The sequence below is a fragment of the Bombus pascuorum genome, chromosome 6 (assembly GCF_905332965.1).
Source record: "Bombus pascuorum chromosome 6, iyBomPasc1.1, whole genome shotgun sequence".
Classification (NCBI taxonomy): Eukaryota; Metazoa; Arthropoda; class Insecta; order Hymenoptera; family Apidae; genus Bombus; species Bombus pascuorum.
In genome coordinates, this window is record NC_083493.1 from 10,271,139 (window position 1) to 10,289,153 (window position 18,015).

Here is an 18,015-nt window from a genome sequence, read left to right on the forward strand (position 1 = left end):
TATTTCTAAATTTTTTAAAATAATTTTTTAGGGTACATATGTATCTAGAGATATATAGTATATAATTTATGTATACATAATGAAATGTATGTGATTTGATTCTGTTATCCTGTTACTATTGAGATAGATACGATTTATTTGAACATTTTACCACACATTACAAGCAATTTATGAAACAAAATATTACTCTTATAAATATACACATATATAAGCATATATAGCACACATTTTTTTACTAATTTTTAACACTCTTTACATAATCATTGCTCAATTTTTTTTATTTTTAAACGAGTGTGCGAATATTATATTAAATATTCTACCATAAATACAATATTTTCAGATTTTGTATTTTGTATAAAGATATTTACAATTATTTTATTCTATTTTACTAAGAAAACATTTTCTAGATTTAAAATACGTAATTAAAGTTTAATTATTTACATATTTAAACATCTCATAATAATGTCTTTTTGTAAGAAATTTTCAAAAATTAATATATTTGTTCAATAAATGACCAAAGTGTAATTTGTTTCATATAAATAAAATAATATCACAATTGAGTTTTTATAGAATTTAATAGTCTATTCTTATTTAATTGTTGTGCATATATTGAACTACTGAAAAATTTAATAGTTTCAGTCATCATGTTTAATATATAACTTTGCAACGTATGTATGTTCAAATAAGTATATAATTACATAAATATTTTGTGAAATATTTGTCAATGCCACTCTTTTAAAATCAATTCTCTTAAGTATTGTTAATATATATAAGATATCTTCCTAAATATATGTAAGATACCATCTCTTCCTTATACAAATTTATTTTTATGCAGGTAAAAAGTCTTAGTTATAAAGCTTATTATTGCATACATAATGTTGCAAATCACAAATATTCTAAGATATGAACTAAATGAGGTACAAGTAGAAAATTTTGCCAATTATAAAATGTAAGCCTAACTACCTACATCCTAATAAGTAAATGTATTTGTACCTACATAAATGTACAATATATATTTATAAATGTATAAACAGAGGAGAACTGTATCTAGATTATCTTTAATGCATATATATTTAGAGTACGCAGCAACTGTGTAAATCCAAATATTGTTACTTATTATAGATGTGTATACATGAATATAAAGTACTTAAAATATGAGTGTTTTACGATAATCGAGTCGTACAAAACATTTTTAAATAGGAAATATGTAGTTTTAACTAGTCTGAATAAAATTTATAATTTAACAGAACAAATACAAAAATATAAAAATTTATGATTAGTGAAGTAAATATATATAAGTAACGAAACTGTTCATATAATGTAAATTATAAATTGTCTGAATAAAATTTGATGACATTATATGATCGCATACTTCAATTATTGTTTTAATTTAATTTTAAATTCGTATTTCTAATATTTTATGAATAACTATGTATCATAATCTTCATCCAAAGTAGCAGTATGAGCAAAATTTGATGTTGGTTGATTATTTGTATTTACACTTGATGTATTTGTACTTAAATTCATAGGTTTAACTTCTGTATAAAAATTAGGTTGACTAATTTGAAATGATGGAGGCACAGACATTTGAAATTCTGGAACTTGAGGTACAGTATTTTTTACCATTTCATTACGAGTATCTGGATTATATATTCTAGTTCCATCACTGTTTTCTTCATTTTCAGTTTCTTTCTTTACTTTAGTAGTTAATCCCATCTCCTGCTTTGAAAATCTATAAAAATATAATAATATATTTAAAATTTACAAATACCAAGTAAGTTATTTAATACTTACCCTGTATCTGGCTGTTGTATTGTAGGTAAATAAGTTGATGTATTTGATACATTTGTATTCATTGGAGCAGGAGTTAGAGGTGGTGTAGGTACTTCCTCATCAGGTCCTGATACATCTGGTAAAGAATTTACTAAATCTTTTAAAAAATCAAAGCGGTTCTCTGATAAAATACATTGTTTCCTGTAAAGAAATTTAATGCAAAAATGATCAACAAATCAGTTAAAACCAAGTATTGACTTAATTAATTTTTAAAAAATCTTACATATGAGAAGGACTCAAAGTTTTGGCATTTTTAGCATTTGTAATTTCCATGGATTTTGTAAGTAATGAATGTACAAACAGTTCTAATGTTCTAGGTATACAAATAGTTAAGGAATTTATTTTCAAAATAAAAATATATCATTAACGGCTTAAAGATCTACAATGTAAACAACAATGATTCTTATGTTGGCTTATGTTGGCATTAAAATTATTGTTCTTATTATTAATTTAAAAAGGATATAAATTATAATCGGCACTGGTTGTGCAACTTTTCCAATTTCTTCATCAGTTTGCATAATTTTTTTTATTCTGCCCTAAGTACATTTGTAAAGATAGGTTAGTCATATAATTAAAAATTAATATGTATGGTCTTTTTAATTATATATTTCTTTATAATTTAAATGAGATTACAAGTAAATTACATTGTTTTTATTCAAATTATAAACATGTAATTTATATATGAAGTGTATTTTCGTGAAAAACTTTCCCAAACTATACAGAGTATTTTAATACTCACTGCTGGAAAACGTGCATTATATTTTTTCTTTTTACTTGGCATTGTCACAAAGTGTGGTACTTCACCTTACGCAAATTGTGTATAAATAAATCAGAGAATAAAACTTTGAAAAAATAAACGCGTTTATTGTATATTGTAGTTGCAGGAATCAAGGTGTTCCAAAACTTGACATGTATCTGTAACCTCTATGATGTATACATATACATTTTCAATAATCGTAAAGTATTTTACGTTCGTAAATGTAATACTTAATGCTACATTCATACATACAAGCTACTATGTGTTCTAAAAATACTTGAAACCAACATATAATTTCAGATCTTAATTTATGAATATTAATATTTATTGCAGTAATATATATATTTTCGTATTTATTGTATTAATATATATTTCCCTTTTCTGTGCAAAAATAATTTATGTTTATTGATTATACATAAAATTACTAATGGCATATCGTAAATTAAAGATGTTGCGTGACCTTTCCAGGATTTGGGGAATTTGGCGTGGTTGCAGCCAGTAGAGTATTGGAGCACTCTGCACACGTTACAACTTCAAACAATTCCGAAAGTAATTCGATGTTTATGTTTTATTTTATTAATTTAATTATGTTTAAATTTATGTTTAAGACTAGTTATATTTAAAACTGAATATTTATAATAGATTGCTAACTTTAACAAGATTTGCGCTGTAATGAAATTTATTGAAAAGCTGAGCTCAGCGTGACGGTTCTAATGATTTTCTAATTTTGAGTCGCAAAATGGCTCATTTATCTGCTTGAATTTACATGATAATCTATGATTAATTTGTTATCCAATAAGACAAACTCTTATTAACTAATGCTAATAAATTTTATTTTGATTGGAGTTTACAATATTAGAAAGCGAGCGATTTATGCTTTGGCAAAGCACTTTACCATGGTAACGAAAGTAAATACGAAATTCGAGAGTAATCACAGTTGTTACTGATAAATAATTTTGTCATTAATCAATAAATTTGTTAAATAACTTTTGTTCGTTGCCTCGGTTATGTTGCTGCACAGTTAAATTCGCGGTGCTAGAATTAACCCTATTATCATACAAAATATTCACGCTAGAGAGAGCCACAGGCCTACACCAGTTCAAAACGAAGATGACTACTTCTTATAATACATCCTTACAAAATAATGTGAATTTAGGAACGATGATCTAGTTACAAATTTAAATTTGGGACTATGTCAAATTGTGGTTGTGTTTTTCTTTTAATTAATTTGATTATATGTAAAAGTTTTATACCTATAACTTATTTTTAAAATATTAAAACAATAACGATGTTTTTGCGAATATATATAATTTAAACTTCCATTTTAATGAATACTAGATGAGTAACGTCGTATTATATTAATGTTTTTAACCTATAATTGCAAATAATTTTAATTAATAGATAAAATTTATTTTATAATGGCAAACTCAAGCAACGATAGAGTTGTCGTTTTAATAGACATGGATTGCTTTTTTTGCCAAGTTGAAACAAAACTTCAACCAGAATATGCTGGAAAACCACTTGCAGTTGTACAATACAATCAGTGGAAATTAGGAGGGTAAAATATTCTAGATAATATAAATTATATTTAAATAACTTAAGTAGATAGAGAGAGATTCTAAATATTACTAATATTTTTTAAATAGGATAATTGCTGTTAATTATGAAGCAAGGGAATATGGTGTTACAAGACACATGAGAGGTGAAGAGGCAAGAGAAAAATGTCCAGATGTCATTTTAGCTAGTGTACCATGCCTTCGTGGAAAAGCTGATACATCAAGGTATATCAAAAAATTGTGCATTTAATATTTTTTATGCACACACACACATAATGTGGGTGAATTACAAATGTTTGTATAGATATAGAAGTGCTGGTCGTGAAGTTATTAATGTTATAAAGAAACATTGTAATATAATAGAACGTGCTAGTGTGGATGAAGCATATTTAGATATCACTGACTTGGTTTGTAAAAGGATGTCTACATATTGTATTTCTTTGAATCATTTAGTGACACAACTTTCAAATACTTTTGTAGTAGGATATTCAGAAGTTGGAAAAAATGATGAAGGTAAAAAAAATTACTATAAACTTTTATGACTATAAATAAATTTGTATATAATGTTATATGATATGGGCTTTTATATGGTATGGATTTAGAAGAGAGAAGTCAAGGCACAAAAACTTGGATAATGAACGTTTTTGAGAATCTTGAAGACATAGAAGCACAAAAACTTGCAATAGCAGGACTTATAGTTGAAGAAATAAGAGCTGACATATTTGATAAAACAGGATTTAGATGTTCTGCTGGTATTGCAGAAAACAAGGTAAAAAGGTGTACCATCTATTTCATTACCTAATTAATTAAAAAAAGTAATATTGTATATATTTAGATATTAGCTAAGTTAGCATGTGGATTGCATAAACCAAATCGACAAACAATACTACCTGCAAATGCAGTATCAACTCTGTATTCGACATTGCCAATCAAAAAGGTTAGAAATCTTGGTGGAAAGTTTGGAGATGTTGTTGTTGAATCTCTCAATTGTAATGTTATGGGTGATTTAGTGCAGTATTCACTGCAATATTTACAAAAACGATTCGATGAAAAAACAGGGTATATTTATGAATTCATAATTTCGCTAAAAATAATAATATATAAAAACGTTACTTTGAAACTATGTTGTATTAATATATTTATTTAGGTTATGGTTATACAATATTGCTCGAGGAATAGACAATGAACCTGTTAATATACGATTAGTATCAAAATCAATTGGAGCATGTAAAAAGTTCCCAGGAAGACAAGCTATTGTCTCATTAGATGTGGTAAAGTACATAATAAAATTTGTACATAGGAAAATTGTGAATTATTTCTTTACATAATATTTTGTTTACAGTTAAAACATTGGGCTGGTGAATTATCAGCAGAAGTTTGTGAACGTCTTGAACAAGATCTTGAAGAAAATGAGCGACGAGCAACATTAATGACAATATGTTATCAGTATTATCAAAATAAGGCTACAGTATCACAATCACGTTCATGTACTTTAAATTCATATAAACCAGGAAATATGGCAGTTCGTTGTGTACAAATCATATCTAAGTCAACACAATGTCCAATTGCATATTTAGGTATATCAGCTGGTAAATTTGTACCAGCTAAAGGTAGTGGCAATTTTCAGAATTTCTTTAAATCAAACGAATCAGAGTTTCATAAGAAAATAGATGCACAAATAGAAAATACGAAAGTAGAAAGTATATATTCAGTAGAAAATACTACTAAGAAAATAAAAAGTGATTTAGATGTCGATAAAATTATCAATGTAGATTCTAATAGTGATGAAATTAACAATGCATCAAGTAATAAATTAAAACATGTTGGGAAAAAGTGTTCTAAAATAAGTGCACAATTAGGTGAACAAAGTTGTAATATAAAAACAGATTGGTCTCCTACTTCCAGAAGATTAAATAATTTAATTAATTCATTAAATGAAGGAAATAAAATAAAAACATTTTATGAAAAGAAGACAAATTGTTTTAATTTGAATGATCCCTTAGATCAAAATGATTTTAAGGAATCATTTTTTATGAATGTTTTTAACCCAAATGAAAGTAATTTGAAAGATACACATGTAAATAATATTGGGTTGATCAAATTAAACGACAATGTAAATATAGATACTGAGTTTGAAAATTTAAATGAAGATAGTGTAAAAAATGAGAAAAGTAATTTTGACGAAAAATTGGATTTGAATATGAAGGAGAATAGTGATAAAATGTATACAAACAATGAAATGGAAAATGGGCCAACTTCTTCAAATATAAAATTAAATGAAAATAACAAAATGACTAACGAACAAGATATAATACAACTAGAAGAAATATTTCCTGATTTGAATAATATTGATCCTACTGTAGTTGCATTGTTACCTTCATATTTACAAGAAAAAGCAAAATTATATATGAAAACAGAAAATAAAAAGGATATTTCAAAAGAAACTTTAGTGAAAATGTTGAAGGGAAAAAATAAATTTAAAACCAACACTTCAAAAGGAAGAAAAGATAATGATATTTCTAGTTTCCTAATTAAAAGAAACTCATCTAACTCAATTGAAGTTCCTTCTAAACAATGTTTAAAATGTTATCAAATGATATCTATATTAAAATATCAGGAACATTGCGATTTTCATGTGGCTGAAAGTCTGCAATGGAACTTAAATAATTCAGTATTACATACTACAAATATAAAAAGGAAGGAAAATACAAGTGATGTAGATACCAATTCTATTAAACGTCGATTAAATGCAAATATTTTAAATTAAGAATCACAAATCCATATCATCATTTTTTTCGTAATATGAATTGACGTATTATATATTATATTGATATATTATATCTATCTCAACGAAATAAGTCTTAAATAAATATTTTATGTATCATTTGTAAAAATATACTTACATTTCATGAAATATGTATATATATATTTACAACATAGTCTTCTTAGAATTGAAGTAGTTCTCCTCCTTCAATTTTATTTGAGTTAATGACATTTTTGAAATAAAAAGTAATAATACTGTAATATGCATAAAATGCTAATGTTGTATTAATTTATAATAAAGTTTATTTAATTATATTACTCCAGTATCTTTCATTTAAATAAAATAAAATGATAGATAATAATAATAATAATAATAGTTAAAAAAATATTTTACTTTTAGGTATCTTATAATATACTTGTTCAACATTGATAAATTATGTATATGTACAATTAATACTTAAAAGTCGATTTGTACTTAAACAATCGAGTTTTGCAAATTCCGTTTTCACGCTTTCTTTGTATCGTTTCATTGAATCTTGAAATGTAGAAATCGTTGTTTTTATTGCATCGTTAGATGCCTTTAGCAATTGAAATGCTAAAAAAAATAATGAAATTTTAAAATAATATCTGGAAAAATTATAAAATTGTACCTTGTTGTTTATCAATCTCTGCTTTCTCGATAGCTCTCATTAATTTATGCATAAGTCTTAGTAATTTTAATTGTTTTCGTGACAACATTTGTTGGGATAATATTTTTCCGAATTTTTGTTCGTGTTTTTTTATATATATGTCCAATTTAAAAACTGCTGCTTTTTCTGTTTGACTGTGCCATAAGATTTTTTTACAACATATATTTTTATCCATAATTATTGTCTTAAATTTTACATTATACACATTAAATTGTACATTAGAAATATGAAGCTCAATAAATAATTCTGTTGTTTTTAAGTATAATTAAATGTTTATACACACAGTGGGGTCATCCTATATATTCTGAGTTGAAAAAATAAAGAAATTTGGTGACGATATAAATATATAAAAACATATTTATTTATTCAAAAACAGTAATAAAGACATACATATACACTTTGGATGTTACAACGTTTATGAATGTTTATAGGAAATGTATAGTTTAAAGAAAATATTTAAATAGCATTATATCCTTTTTTCCATACAGTGTCTTTTAGATATGCACCTATCATAGGATTATTGAGCATTGTTTCTACAATACCTTTAAATCCCAGTTGACTGGCTAATACATATTTACACTCCACATCTGACAATTCAGAAATTAATATTTTCATGTTATCTGTCATAGTATGAGTAATGCTTTTTTCCAGTCTGTACCTATAATTTAAAATGGATTAAAATGGAAAGAAATGTTCAAAAATAAATTATTTCTTTAAAACAATAATTAACTTGCCTGCGTACACAATTTCTTACAAGACCAGGGGTGAGCTTATTTACTGCTATAAAATCTTTCAAATATTTTTGTTCTCCATTTAATATACAATGACTATAAATCAGATTAGCCCAATCTACGTGATGATTATATGCATGAATGACAATAAAAGCTTGAGAGAAGCTTAAGTTATGACATAATACTTTATCAATATCTCCAGGTTTTAAATTAAGTATACAGATTACTTGTTGATTATAAGACACAGTATTAAAAAGTGAAAGTTGGAGAGCAACTAATTGTACTTGATCAGAACATTGATTAGCAAGATTTAATTTATTAGCCTAGAACATATCCATATTATAAATTTTTATTTATGTAAATAATCTAGATAATGTTTTACCTGTAAATAGTATTCTGTTGCGTGAGTATAATTAGTAACAGCTAAGTGTAACTGTTTCAGAATATTTTCAGTTTTGATGAATTTTTTTTCATGTTGAACAGTACTTTGCAATTTCATATGATCTTTTGTAGCATCTGATATTATTGTATTAATTATATCTTTCGCTTCATTTTTCCACATATGTGCTAGTTCATGATATAATCGAAAATGTAAAGCTACCAAAGTAAAAAGTTCTTTATTTTCAGGACAATGACGCTTCAGGAATTCCAAAATTGCTGTTTCTAGCCCTATTACCTGTAACATGTTTAATAATATAATATTGTATATAGTATTTATATATGTATTTAGAAAAATAAGAAACATAAAGAAACCTTATTTAATCCTTTTCCAAGTAAAAATTCAAACTGATCATTTTCTTTTAAAATTTGAAATACATAATTCATTTCTGTGAAACGACCAACACCTGTTACAAGACGTACCTAAAATTGTTTGATATTATATATTTTTTAAGCACAGTATATAAAATTTTGTTTATTTAATTCTTGTAAAATAACGTACTAGTAATGTCCAATACTTAAGATTCTGCAAAACATTTGCGAAAATTTGACATTTGCATAATACTGATGCTATCCCTTCCATATTGCAGGAAGTTGTAAAACAATCATGAGCACGTATTAATAATTCTGCAATCGTCTTTAGAGTAAATGCTAAACAATAGAAAATGTTTTAATAATAAATTTAGTTATTATAGGAATGTAATGATAATTATATTTTATTATAGTACCGCTTGTTTTTTCGCCATGAGAATGTCCAAGCAATTTATTTGCCGTTTTTAAGAGTTTCCAACCAAGGAGTGAAACATCATTGCATAGTTCCATAATAACACGAAAATTTGTATTTAAGGAATATCCCCACAAGCAAACGTTATTTTCATATCCACCTACAAAAGCAAACTTTTTACAATTGTGTATAAATTTACAATATCATTACATACCTTCTACCGCACGGTTAATATTTAGAGTGATATTTTCAGCCAAAAATGTTGCAACATTATCATTGTTTATTTTGTATGCAATAACTATATCATTAATAATTTCAGATTTATTTTTAATATTATCACTTTCTGCAATTTCTTGTAAAAATTCAATTGGATTGTTTAACATTAACAAGAACTGATAACTTTTCTCTAGCTGCATGGCTAATTTATAACATAATACAATGCGAAGACATATATCTACTCCATGTTCCAGGATATTAAGTAATTTTTCTAAAATTGATAAACACTCCATTTGTATTCCATGAACATCTTCATGTTTTAGTTTACTCATTTCAGCACTGATTGAAGTGATCACTGTAATCAAAGTTTTGTTACAAATATGAGCTAGTTAATAATTTGTTGCAATGAAAGTATAAATTAGACATACACGAAGAAGCTGAAGAAAATCTTTGTAAACCACGATTCTTTAAGGCATTGTATTTTTGTTGCTTATTCTTATTTACTTCTTTCAGAAGACTTTGTTGTTCAATATTTAAATTATTTGGTGAAATTTCCCCTTCTGCTAAACTCAAACATAACATCAGAATTTGTAAATCCTACAATTACAATTAAAACAGTTAATACATATTTATTAATGAAGGTTTAGTGAAATTTACCTTATGTTTGTAATTAAAAATTGTACTTATTCTCAATGCTGTATCCAGTTTACCTAAGTCAATTAATTTATTGATTAATCTTTCAATTGCATTTTTCTCTTGTATGTTACTTAAGGTATAGCCAAATTTCAATTTATCTAGCCCTGATAACAATTCTGTTTTTAGTTTATTGAAGATATAAGGTCCATCATCTAATTGCACATTTTCAGGACCTGCTAACATACATGATTTCCACATTGCTGTTTCAAGAACATCAATATCTTGTTGCTCTGTTTCAATATTCTTTAATGTTTCAAAAGCTAGTTTTAATATTTCATATCTGTTAAAACATATATTTCATATTTAATTAAATCTATATGTCATTGATGTCTCTAGATAAAAAATATCACATACCTTTCTTTATGAGAAGTAACTTTTTCAGCATGCTCAACAAAAAATTCTGCTGCTTTTTCATATGAAATGTTGTATTTTTTAAAATTTAGTGCACACTCGTTCCAAAAATTATCTTCAATTTTCTCATTTTTTTGTATATAATATTTAAATTTACTTCGGCACTAAAAGTATTAATAATTAAAATATTAGTGATGAAAACTTGTACTTATATAAAAAATAAGATAATACCTGAGCTAAGATTATTTCAGACGAATTAAATCCCGCTACATTTGATAATTTTAATGCACTAGTATAATCTTCAGTTCTTATTAAATCATTAATGCACCTATGAATTTCTGTATCAAAATTATATACATTGTCAGATACCGTAAATGCCGCAAAATTTAATGTGACATTTGTTTTTTGAAGAATTTTTATAACTTGTAGAAAAAATGGAAAGATTGGAACGAAACCTGTAATGAACAAAGAAATTAGTTTATGTCTGATGTTCATTACCAATTATTGAAATAATAATTCATACAAAATAGCAGTACCTGGAAAATTCTTATAAAAGTTACATTTTATCAAAATTTCGAGAAATTTTATTTGGAGATGTGTACTTCTTAGACCATGAGCGAGTGTTGCAATAAGGCATTTAATTGTAACAATTGCAATCCAGTATAAATTATTCAAGTATGTGGTATCTGAGCAATTCCAATCTATAGCTTCCTGAAAAATAATTCTCATATTATTTCACGTAATTGTTAAATACTGAAATAGTGCTTGATACATACATTACATTTGAGATTTACACATTGTGCTTTAAAATCCAATAATTTTTGTTGGCAATTTTTAAAATCACCATAAATTACACATTCTATGAGAAAGTCAAAAAATAAATTGAAGAGACTTTCCTACAATCAAACTGTATTAGGAAAATAAGATAAAACAGGATATTCATATAAAGATAAAGTATACTTACAGGCATAAAAATTTTGTAAGCCTTACTAACGATAGTAATATATCCATATGTTACCATTTGATCCAATAAGTTACAAACTTGGTTGGCTGTCCATACTTGTTGTTCTAAACATTCTTTATAATTAGAAAGAATTTCTTTATCTGTGGTAGATATTACCATCCATGAATAACAATATGCTGCAATTGAAGATGGCTAAAAAAGATATTCAATAAGAAAAGCATGGTATGTTCTGGAAAATTTTATAGTTGAGAAAAATATGAAATTACTAATATATAAAATACCTCATAACAGGATGCTAAAACTACAAGGAAAGGCTTTGAAGTTAACCGCGATGAATTGATTAAAGCACCAGGTGGATCTGGGCTTTGATGACATTTCAATATAATCAACCACAAATCATCATTTGGAGAACAAATGTTATCATTTACAGTATATTCACTTATATTATGAGAATCATAAGTACTTGCTAAATCTGCTGAGACTGGTGAATCATAACTGGGTGATCCCTATTTAATAACAATATAATATAGTATTTAATAAAACATGTTTTGAATATATGATATTTACTACTTACACTTTGTTTAACTCCAATTTTGTAATATAGTGATTGTCTAACATCTCGTGATTTTATCTTTTGTTCATTACATACAGTTAATTGAGATTTAGTGAGTTGAATATTACTCAAACAAGTTAATAAATGTTCTCTGAGAATTGTGTCTTCAAAATGTTCTGTATTTTCCAATATCTAAAAGGAATGAAGAGGATATTTTTCTTTTAATTTTAGAAATCTTGTATAAATTAATTACAACTCAAAATTATTACCTGGTTCAGGGGATAATTAAAGATGTGACAAACTAATACAAATTCAAACCAGTGATTTTTACTTGCTAAAAATTTTAAAAAGCTGATTGGGAAAGCAAAGTTGTGTGCTGCTGCAAATCGTACAATAACATCCCATATTTTTAATACATTTACGAACTCTTGACTATCATTAATTGAACTTTCAGTACAACTTGTTTGAAAACTACTTTCAAGATAAGACATTACAGTCTTTAAATCATTTTCATTTTTGTATATTATATTTTCTAGTAAATTTCCTGTTAATTAAAAAATATATTGGAGATCTATGATTATCAATTCTAGTAAATATGCAATGAACATAATTACCAATAGGAATATTAATCTGTTTATAAATATAATTTGCCACGGTTATATGTAGCCTTAAATTTTCTGAATCAATGCCTAATATTTCCATGAAAGAAATACAAGTATGTAAAATTTCGGGTTTCTCTAAATTTCGTAAGGCAAGACTATGCGCGTACAGAGCCGCTTTATATTTCCTGTAAGTGTAGTATAAATGTGTATAATATATTCTGAAATACATAAATACATGAATTACTATATAATTCTTCTTTACCTTCTAGAAGAAACATTTCCAATTAGTTTTCCTTGGGAATGTTTTAAGCTAAATATAGCCATATTAGGACGGGCTTCTTTCAAATAGTATTTATATGTTAAATCTTCTGTATATCCATATTTTTTAACAAGAGTTTCATTAGAAAAATGAGGCATTGGTTCATTATTAAAACGCCACTTATATAATTGTTTAACGTTTAAATTTTTGTAACCATCTAATAATTCATACATTGTAACTTTGTTCTTTGGTTCTTTTTTTATGATGGATTCAAGAATTGGTACTTGTTTTAATGTATTCTGAAGAACTTCATTCGAAATATTATAGTTGCATAATTGCAGAGGATTTTTACTTGTAAATATATTTTTTAGAGTAATTTCTTTTAATACTGTGTCTTTATCTTGATTGTATATTGCACTTTTTTTAGACTGGTATAAAAATATCAATGCTAAAACTATTAAATAATTTTGCTTCAAATATTCGGTTACATCATCAGAAAGATAGTAAATTGTTTTAAAAATTCCTTCTGTTAATATATCTTGCAACGGTTCTTGATTTTCACACATTTTTGTCAATACATCATACAATTCAATGATCTTGGTTTTATCTTCCTGAGTACTTGTTTCACTCAAGCAATGTGCAAGACATAATTCTTTGTCAATTTTCTTCATAAATTCAGTTTTATTAATATTACAAGATTTATATGATAATATTGTATCAAATTCTGGTATTGTAATTGCACTGGCAAATATACGTGATAGTAATAATTTTACATCACGTTGTTCTCTCTCTACAAATACACCATACCTATATATTAAATATTAATAAATAAATATTTAAATATTTAAATATATTGCATAATAAATGTATTTTATATGGACTTACCTACATAAATGATTTTTAGCTAGATCTTTTATAAGAGTACTGGCATCTGAAGAATCAATAGCTTCAATCATATCCGGTACTATATCCAAAGTATGAAACAATGACTTGTATTCTTCATTAACTTCGTTTACTTCTTCTATTTTATCACTGCCATAGTAAATGTCAATCCAAAATCTCATTAGTTCAATTTTATTATTTGACAGTAAATAATCCCATAGCGTAATATTAGTTATATTTTTTGAAAGAGATTGTTTAGTTATAGAAAAATATAATTCAGTACATAATGCTTGTTTTATATCTACTGGTAATTTTATAATATCCTCTATACATAAAGAAGAGCTCAAACCATCTTCAACCCTAAACAAATGGTATTTCTTACTTTTTGATCTATTTAAACTAATTATTTATGAAGAAACTTACATATATTTTTGTTCAAATTCTACAATACTTTTTATTATATTCCATGAATCTATGTATTCATTTTCAAAGTGTGCAACACTTATTAGATATTCTGATAAATAATTTCTTAATGTAAAATCCTTGCAGTTTACACAAACTTTGAATATATATTCCATTGGATTTTTGTCCTATAAAAGAACTACATTAATGTAAAGAATAATATATTGCTTGTGAGTACTTAAAATTTGATATACCATATTATTTAAAATATGAGAGGCCCTGTAAATTTGATGTTTCTTTAGAAGTTCTATAATCCAAGTTTCAACTTCTTTGTTGAAATAATGCTGAGCATCTTCGATAGAACATCTTCTTCTGTAAGCTAGACATTTATAAGCAAGATTAATGTGAGTACCCTTTGCAGAGGCTTCTCTAACAAGTTCTCTGTCCCCTAATATACGCCATCCAGACCAAATAATTGCAGGCTCTCCAGTTAAACATTCAATCGGAATGCCTCCCACTGTTGTTTTCTCTGCCATCTTGTTAATATATTTTTTTTATAATATACCTGTATCATACTATTTTGCTGAAACAATATAGATTTCAATACAATCTATGTTAGGTTTTGTAACATATTGTTACTAATTTTTCATTACATTATATTTTACTGTAACACTTAAAAAATGTTTTTACGTTATTTTATGAAATATAAAATTGTAAATTACAATGCTATTAGCATACAAAATTTTCTCTTTGCTGTTATCTATACACAAAATACATATATGACATACAAATGTACATTATTGTTGTATACTATGCGATGAACGTTGTTTAACGTTTTACTTTTGTGAAATGTCAAGCTTGATGACAACAAGAACTAAGAGGGATTCTTATCATGCTGTTACGGAGAATAATGAAATAATTACATTTGTTATCGATTGATGGTATTAACTATAAATAAAGTATAAGATTTCAACCAATTACACAAAAATTATGTGTAAATTGCATTTTCAGTTGTACATTTTAAATCATGAATATATAAAACGGAAATATTCATGTTTATTCTCAATTAAAGGTCGACTAGCTGAGAAGCTGATAACTCTGCTGATAATGAACGACCACATAGTGCCATCTGGGTAACACTATGTCTTAAATTGCATTAAGATAATAAAAAATATTGCTATGTCTTATTTTTTTATTTTCTCTACTAGAAATACTATAAAAGTACATAAAAATCAATAAATTATTACATAACAGTCGTCCGAAGGAAACTTAAATATGCCAGTGATGATTTGAGAACCTACAAAGACAGAGTAGTTTTTATGACCGATAGATGATTTTTCAAATCCACGATTATGCAAATATTTAAATATTAGTTAAATATTATTAATCACTTACACTTCCAAAAGTTGATAAAGATAAATCAGCTATCTTGCCTGCGCTAATTTTAGCCGGATTATTCGACATAGCAATGATTAAAATAAGACCGTGTATTGTCTTAGTCGGTAAATGAAACCAGTCGATCATGAAACAAGACAATCCAACACTACTGCTCTATGATCAAAATCAGAAATAGAATAATAGATCAAAAAATAAGTACATATTCTAAGCAAGTTATTAATAAATTTTTGCAAAAAATAATAGTTTATCTCAAGGAATCATTAATTTATATATTTATATAAATTATCAGCTATAAGTTAAATTTGATAAAAATTTATTAATAATATTATAAGTGGAAAAGTTATGGAAGTATTATGAACGGTTTGATTTTTTAAAGCATACTGTATTTTTTAGTAAATTGTGAAAATATACCTTTTCTATTAGAAGTTCACCAATATAGCACAATATAAATATGTTAAATGTCAGAGATATTAGTAACATTGTATATGTTGTAAGACTTATGGTATTACTCTGTTCCCAATCCTGTTATAAACAAACAATCATGAATTTATAGGATATTATAACGAAAATAAAAAGAAACGCACCGTTATACAATAATATTCGAGTAGACATATCATACAGGTGGATCCAATGAATTCTAGGAAGCATACTTCTTGTAGCACCATTTCTACTGCTGCCGAAAATCTATAATCGATTATAATACAATATCATGTACCATTTTTATACTCACTTACATGTATAAAGACTTCTTTATATTAATTATATTATGTACATTAATATTAATACATTTATCACTTGTTTGTACCTTAAAATTCTCAAATGACGTTCAACAATTTCTATCAATCGCGCATTTAAATTAAGCGTTTCTTTCATATATTCGCCATGGACAAGATTATTCAATCGAGATATAATGATGTCGATTTGTCCACAGGTGTGTGTTGCGAAAAGAGCGGCTAATCCACAAGCACCGGCAGTTATGGAATACATCACGTATCCACACATGCAGTGAATAACGTACACTAGATCGTAAATGGGGCTACTCTGAACGTCGTACAATGCGCTATATGTAGGATATACCAGAGGTTTGATTGTACGATTATGTTCATCGACAAATGTGCCGATCGCGTACTGTAAAATCGAGTGATAGATTGTTCCACCGGTGTACATGAATACGGCGCAGATTATCGTCAGATTTCGACCCACTCGCCCGTATTTTAACATTATTTCGCGATCCTTATGTAGTTCCACCTGCCAGTAGGGACGTCCCCTTAACAAAACACTAAACGGTTTAACTTCAATGAAATATAAAAGAAATATGAAAGCTATGTAGTAAAAATATTAGAATTTATTCATCTTTCCGAAAATATGAAAAATTTCGAAGTCAAGCGTTTTCTCTGATTGACGCGTTCACACGTTGTCGATCATCGATGATAACCATATGATGATTGTATGTATACACGATAAAGAAAATACATATATAACATATACATATATTACATTTTATGATACGTAACGGTATAGAAATTAATTATACATTTCATTGTTCATTTTAATTTAAAATGATACAATTCTCGTGAGCGAAAGATCAGTGAAAATCAATGAGAATCGATGAACGTGTTAATTCACTGACCTGTTCCCAGTCAATCCACACCTGTTCGATGCAGCCTTTGATCCTCGGTTTGCGAAGGGTGAGCGCCCAATATTTCATCAACGAAGTGCAACAGAAACTTAGTAAACCGGATAATTTTAATCTCATTATAGTATCTTTCTCTTCGAATATGATATGCAGAATGCATGGAATAATGGCGAAGAGTAACACAAAATTACTGAGTGCGATTGCAATTTTTGGTAGAAATTTTGTGACATCTCCTAGTACTGCTGGCCAAATGCCAATGGATTGCAGGATCCACTTGCTGTGTTTAGTTACATAAGCGATATCTTTCTTATAGTACAGGTTTCGCGGAGTGTAATCACACTTATGTTGCATAGAGAGATGCATATTCGCGGATAGCTCGAAAACAACTGTTTACGATAGTCCAATAGCATTGATTGAAAGTTGAGCTTGCGCTCGTGATATTGTGTGCGTGCATCTCTTTCATTACTTTGAAATCGATTACCATCAGAGAAGGGGACGTCTGAAATTATAGCGAAGCTATAGCATAACTTTCTGTCTAGACGTGAGGGGAAGGAGTTGGAGAATA

General features: G+C 26.9%; 5 protein-coding genes across 9 annotated transcripts; 1 reads left to right on the top strand and 4 right to left on the bottom strand.

The window, feature by feature from the left end:
• Nucleotides 1-102: 102 nt before the first annotated feature.
• LOC132907761 (dr1-associated corepressor) lies at nucleotides 103-2,817 on the bottom strand. The gene is made up of 5 exons (XM_060961149.1): nucleotides 2,573-2,817; nucleotides 2,297-2,369; nucleotides 2,057-2,150; nucleotides 1,795-1,974; nucleotides 103-1,732 (listed from the first exon to the last, which is right to left on the bottom strand). The coding sequence occupies exons 1-5, from the start codon at nucleotides 2,612-2,614 to the stop codon at nucleotides 1,429-1,431; spliced, it is 693 nt and encodes a 230-aa protein (XP_060817132.1). The 5' UTR covers nucleotides 2,615-2,817; the 3' UTR covers nucleotides 103-1,428.
• Nucleotides 2,818-3,764: 947 nt separating this feature from the next.
• Nucleotides 3,765-7,224, top strand: LOC132907821 (DNA polymerase eta). Its single transcript, XM_060961234.1, has 7 exons — nucleotides 3,765-4,148; nucleotides 4,237-4,371; nucleotides 4,451-4,659; nucleotides 4,749-4,915; nucleotides 4,982-5,205; nucleotides 5,294-5,417; nucleotides 5,489-7,224. The coding sequence occupies exons 1-7, from the start codon at nucleotides 4,009-4,011 to the stop codon at nucleotides 6,911-6,913; spliced, it is 2,424 nt and encodes an 807-aa protein (XP_060817217.1). The 5' UTR covers nucleotides 3,765-4,008; the 3' UTR covers nucleotides 6,914-7,224.
• Nucleotides 7,225-7,288: 64 nt separating this feature from the next.
• Nucleotides 7,289-7,809, bottom strand: LOC132907826 (uncharacterized). Its single transcript, XM_060961242.1, has 2 exons — nucleotides 7,560-7,809; nucleotides 7,289-7,504 (listed from the first exon to the last, which is right to left on the bottom strand). Exons 1-2 carry the CDS (start codon nucleotides 7,771-7,773, stop codon nucleotides 7,344-7,346), a joined length of 375 nt encoding a protein of 124 aa, XP_060817225.1. The 5' UTR covers nucleotides 7,774-7,809; the 3' UTR covers nucleotides 7,289-7,343.
• Nucleotides 7,810-7,937: 128 nt separating this feature from the next.
• Nucleotides 7,938-15,295, bottom strand: LOC132907818 (spatacsin). 5 transcript variants are annotated; one of them, XM_060961229.1, is made up of 23 exons: nucleotides 15,070-15,267; nucleotides 14,671-14,999; nucleotides 14,438-14,604; nucleotides 14,018-14,374; nucleotides 13,136-13,939; nucleotides 12,886-13,058; nucleotides 12,541-12,815; nucleotides 12,293-12,463; nucleotides 12,000-12,224; nucleotides 11,719-11,910; nucleotides 11,531-11,650; nucleotides 11,291-11,465; nucleotides 10,986-11,209; nucleotides 10,758-10,918; nucleotides 10,365-10,683; nucleotides 10,136-10,304; nucleotides 9,706-10,062; nucleotides 9,496-9,651; nucleotides 9,270-9,418; nucleotides 9,083-9,190; nucleotides 8,712-9,005; nucleotides 8,333-8,652; nucleotides 7,938-8,256 (listed from the first exon to the last, which is right to left on the bottom strand). In XM_060961229.1, exons 2-23 carry the CDS (start codon nucleotides 14,950-14,952, stop codon nucleotides 8,055-8,057), a joined length of 5,400 nt encoding a protein of 1,799 aa, XP_060817212.1. In that variant the 5' UTR covers nucleotides 14,953-14,999; nucleotides 15,070-15,267; the 3' UTR covers nucleotides 7,938-8,054. The 5 variants fall into 5 exon arrangements, 4 of the variants coding, with proteins under 4 accessions (XP_060817212.1, XP_060817209.1, XP_060817210.1 ...); XM_060961226.1 differs by having other exon boundaries at nucleotides 7,938-8,652; nucleotides 15,213-15,295; XM_060961227.1 differs by having other exon boundaries at nucleotides 7,938-8,652; nucleotides 15,257-15,274.
• On the bottom strand, nucleotides 15,119-18,006 carry LOC132907827 (odorant receptor 13a-like). The gene is made up of 6 exons (XM_060961243.1): nucleotides 17,445-18,006; nucleotides 16,620-17,062; nucleotides 16,399-16,498; nucleotides 16,226-16,336; nucleotides 15,812-15,967; nucleotides 15,119-15,713 (listed from the first exon to the last, which is right to left on the bottom strand). Exons 1-6 carry the CDS (start codon nucleotides 17,811-17,813, stop codon nucleotides 15,660-15,662), a joined length of 1,233 nt encoding a protein of 410 aa, XP_060817226.1. The 5' UTR covers nucleotides 17,814-18,006; the 3' UTR covers nucleotides 15,119-15,659.
• Nucleotides 18,007-18,015: the final 9 nt, after the last annotated feature.

Bases quoted from the DNA above. Each gene is read 5' to 3' on its own strand.
- LOC132907761 (XM_060961149.1), bottom strand. From the start codon at position 2,614: ATGCCAAGTAAAAAGAAAAAATATAATGCACGTTTTCCAGCA. The intron at 2,151-2,296 runs ATATCCTTTTTA...CTATTTGTATAC, and splicing joins ACCAGTGCCGATTATAATTT to CTAGAACATTAGAACTGTTT. The intron at 1,733-1,794 runs GTAAGTATTAAA...ATATTTTTATAG, and splicing joins ATACAACAGCCAGATACAGG to ATTTTCAAAGCAGGAGATGG.
- LOC132907821 (XM_060961234.1), top strand. From the start codon at position 4,009: ATGGCAAACTCAAGCAACGATAGAGTTGTCGTTTTAATAGACATGGAT. The intron at 4,916-4,981 runs GTAAAAAGGTGT...GTATATATTTAG, and splicing joins CTGGTATTGCAGAAAACAAG to ATATTAGCTAAGTTAGCATG. The intron at 5,418-5,488 runs GTAAAGTACATA...TTTTGTTTACAG, and splicing joins CTATTGTCTCATTAGATGTG to TTAAAACATTGGGCTGGTGA.
- LOC132907826 (XM_060961242.1), bottom strand. From the start codon at position 7,773: ATGGATAAAAATATATGTTGTAAAAAAATCTTATGGCACAGTCAAACA. The intron at 7,505-7,559 runs GTACAATTTTAT...TATTTTTTTTAG, and splicing joins AGAGATTGATAAACAACAAG to CATTTCAATTGCTAAAGGCA.
- LOC132907818 (XM_060961229.1), bottom strand. From the start codon at position 14,952: ATGGCAGAGAAAACAACAGTGGGAGGCATTCCGATTGAATGTTTAACT. The intron at 12,464-12,540 runs GTAATAATTTTG...CATTCCTTTTAG, and splicing joins TTAATTATCCCCTGAACCAG to ATATTGGAAAATACAGAACA. The intron at 10,305-10,364 runs GTAAATTTCACT...TTGTAATTGTAG, and splicing joins TTTTTAATTACAAACATAAG to GATTTACAAATTCTGATGTT.
- LOC132907827 (XM_060961243.1), bottom strand. From the start codon at position 17,813: ATGCATCTCTCTATGCAACATAAGTGTGATTACACTCCGCGAAACCTG. The intron at 15,968-16,225 runs GTATATTTTCAC...TTTTGATCATAG, and splicing joins GTGAACTTCTAATAGAAAAG to AGCAGTAGTGTTGGATTGTC. The intron at 15,714-15,811 runs GTAAGTGATTAA...CTGTCTTTGTAG, and splicing joins CTTTATCAACTTTTGGAAGT to GTTCTCAAATCATCACTGGC.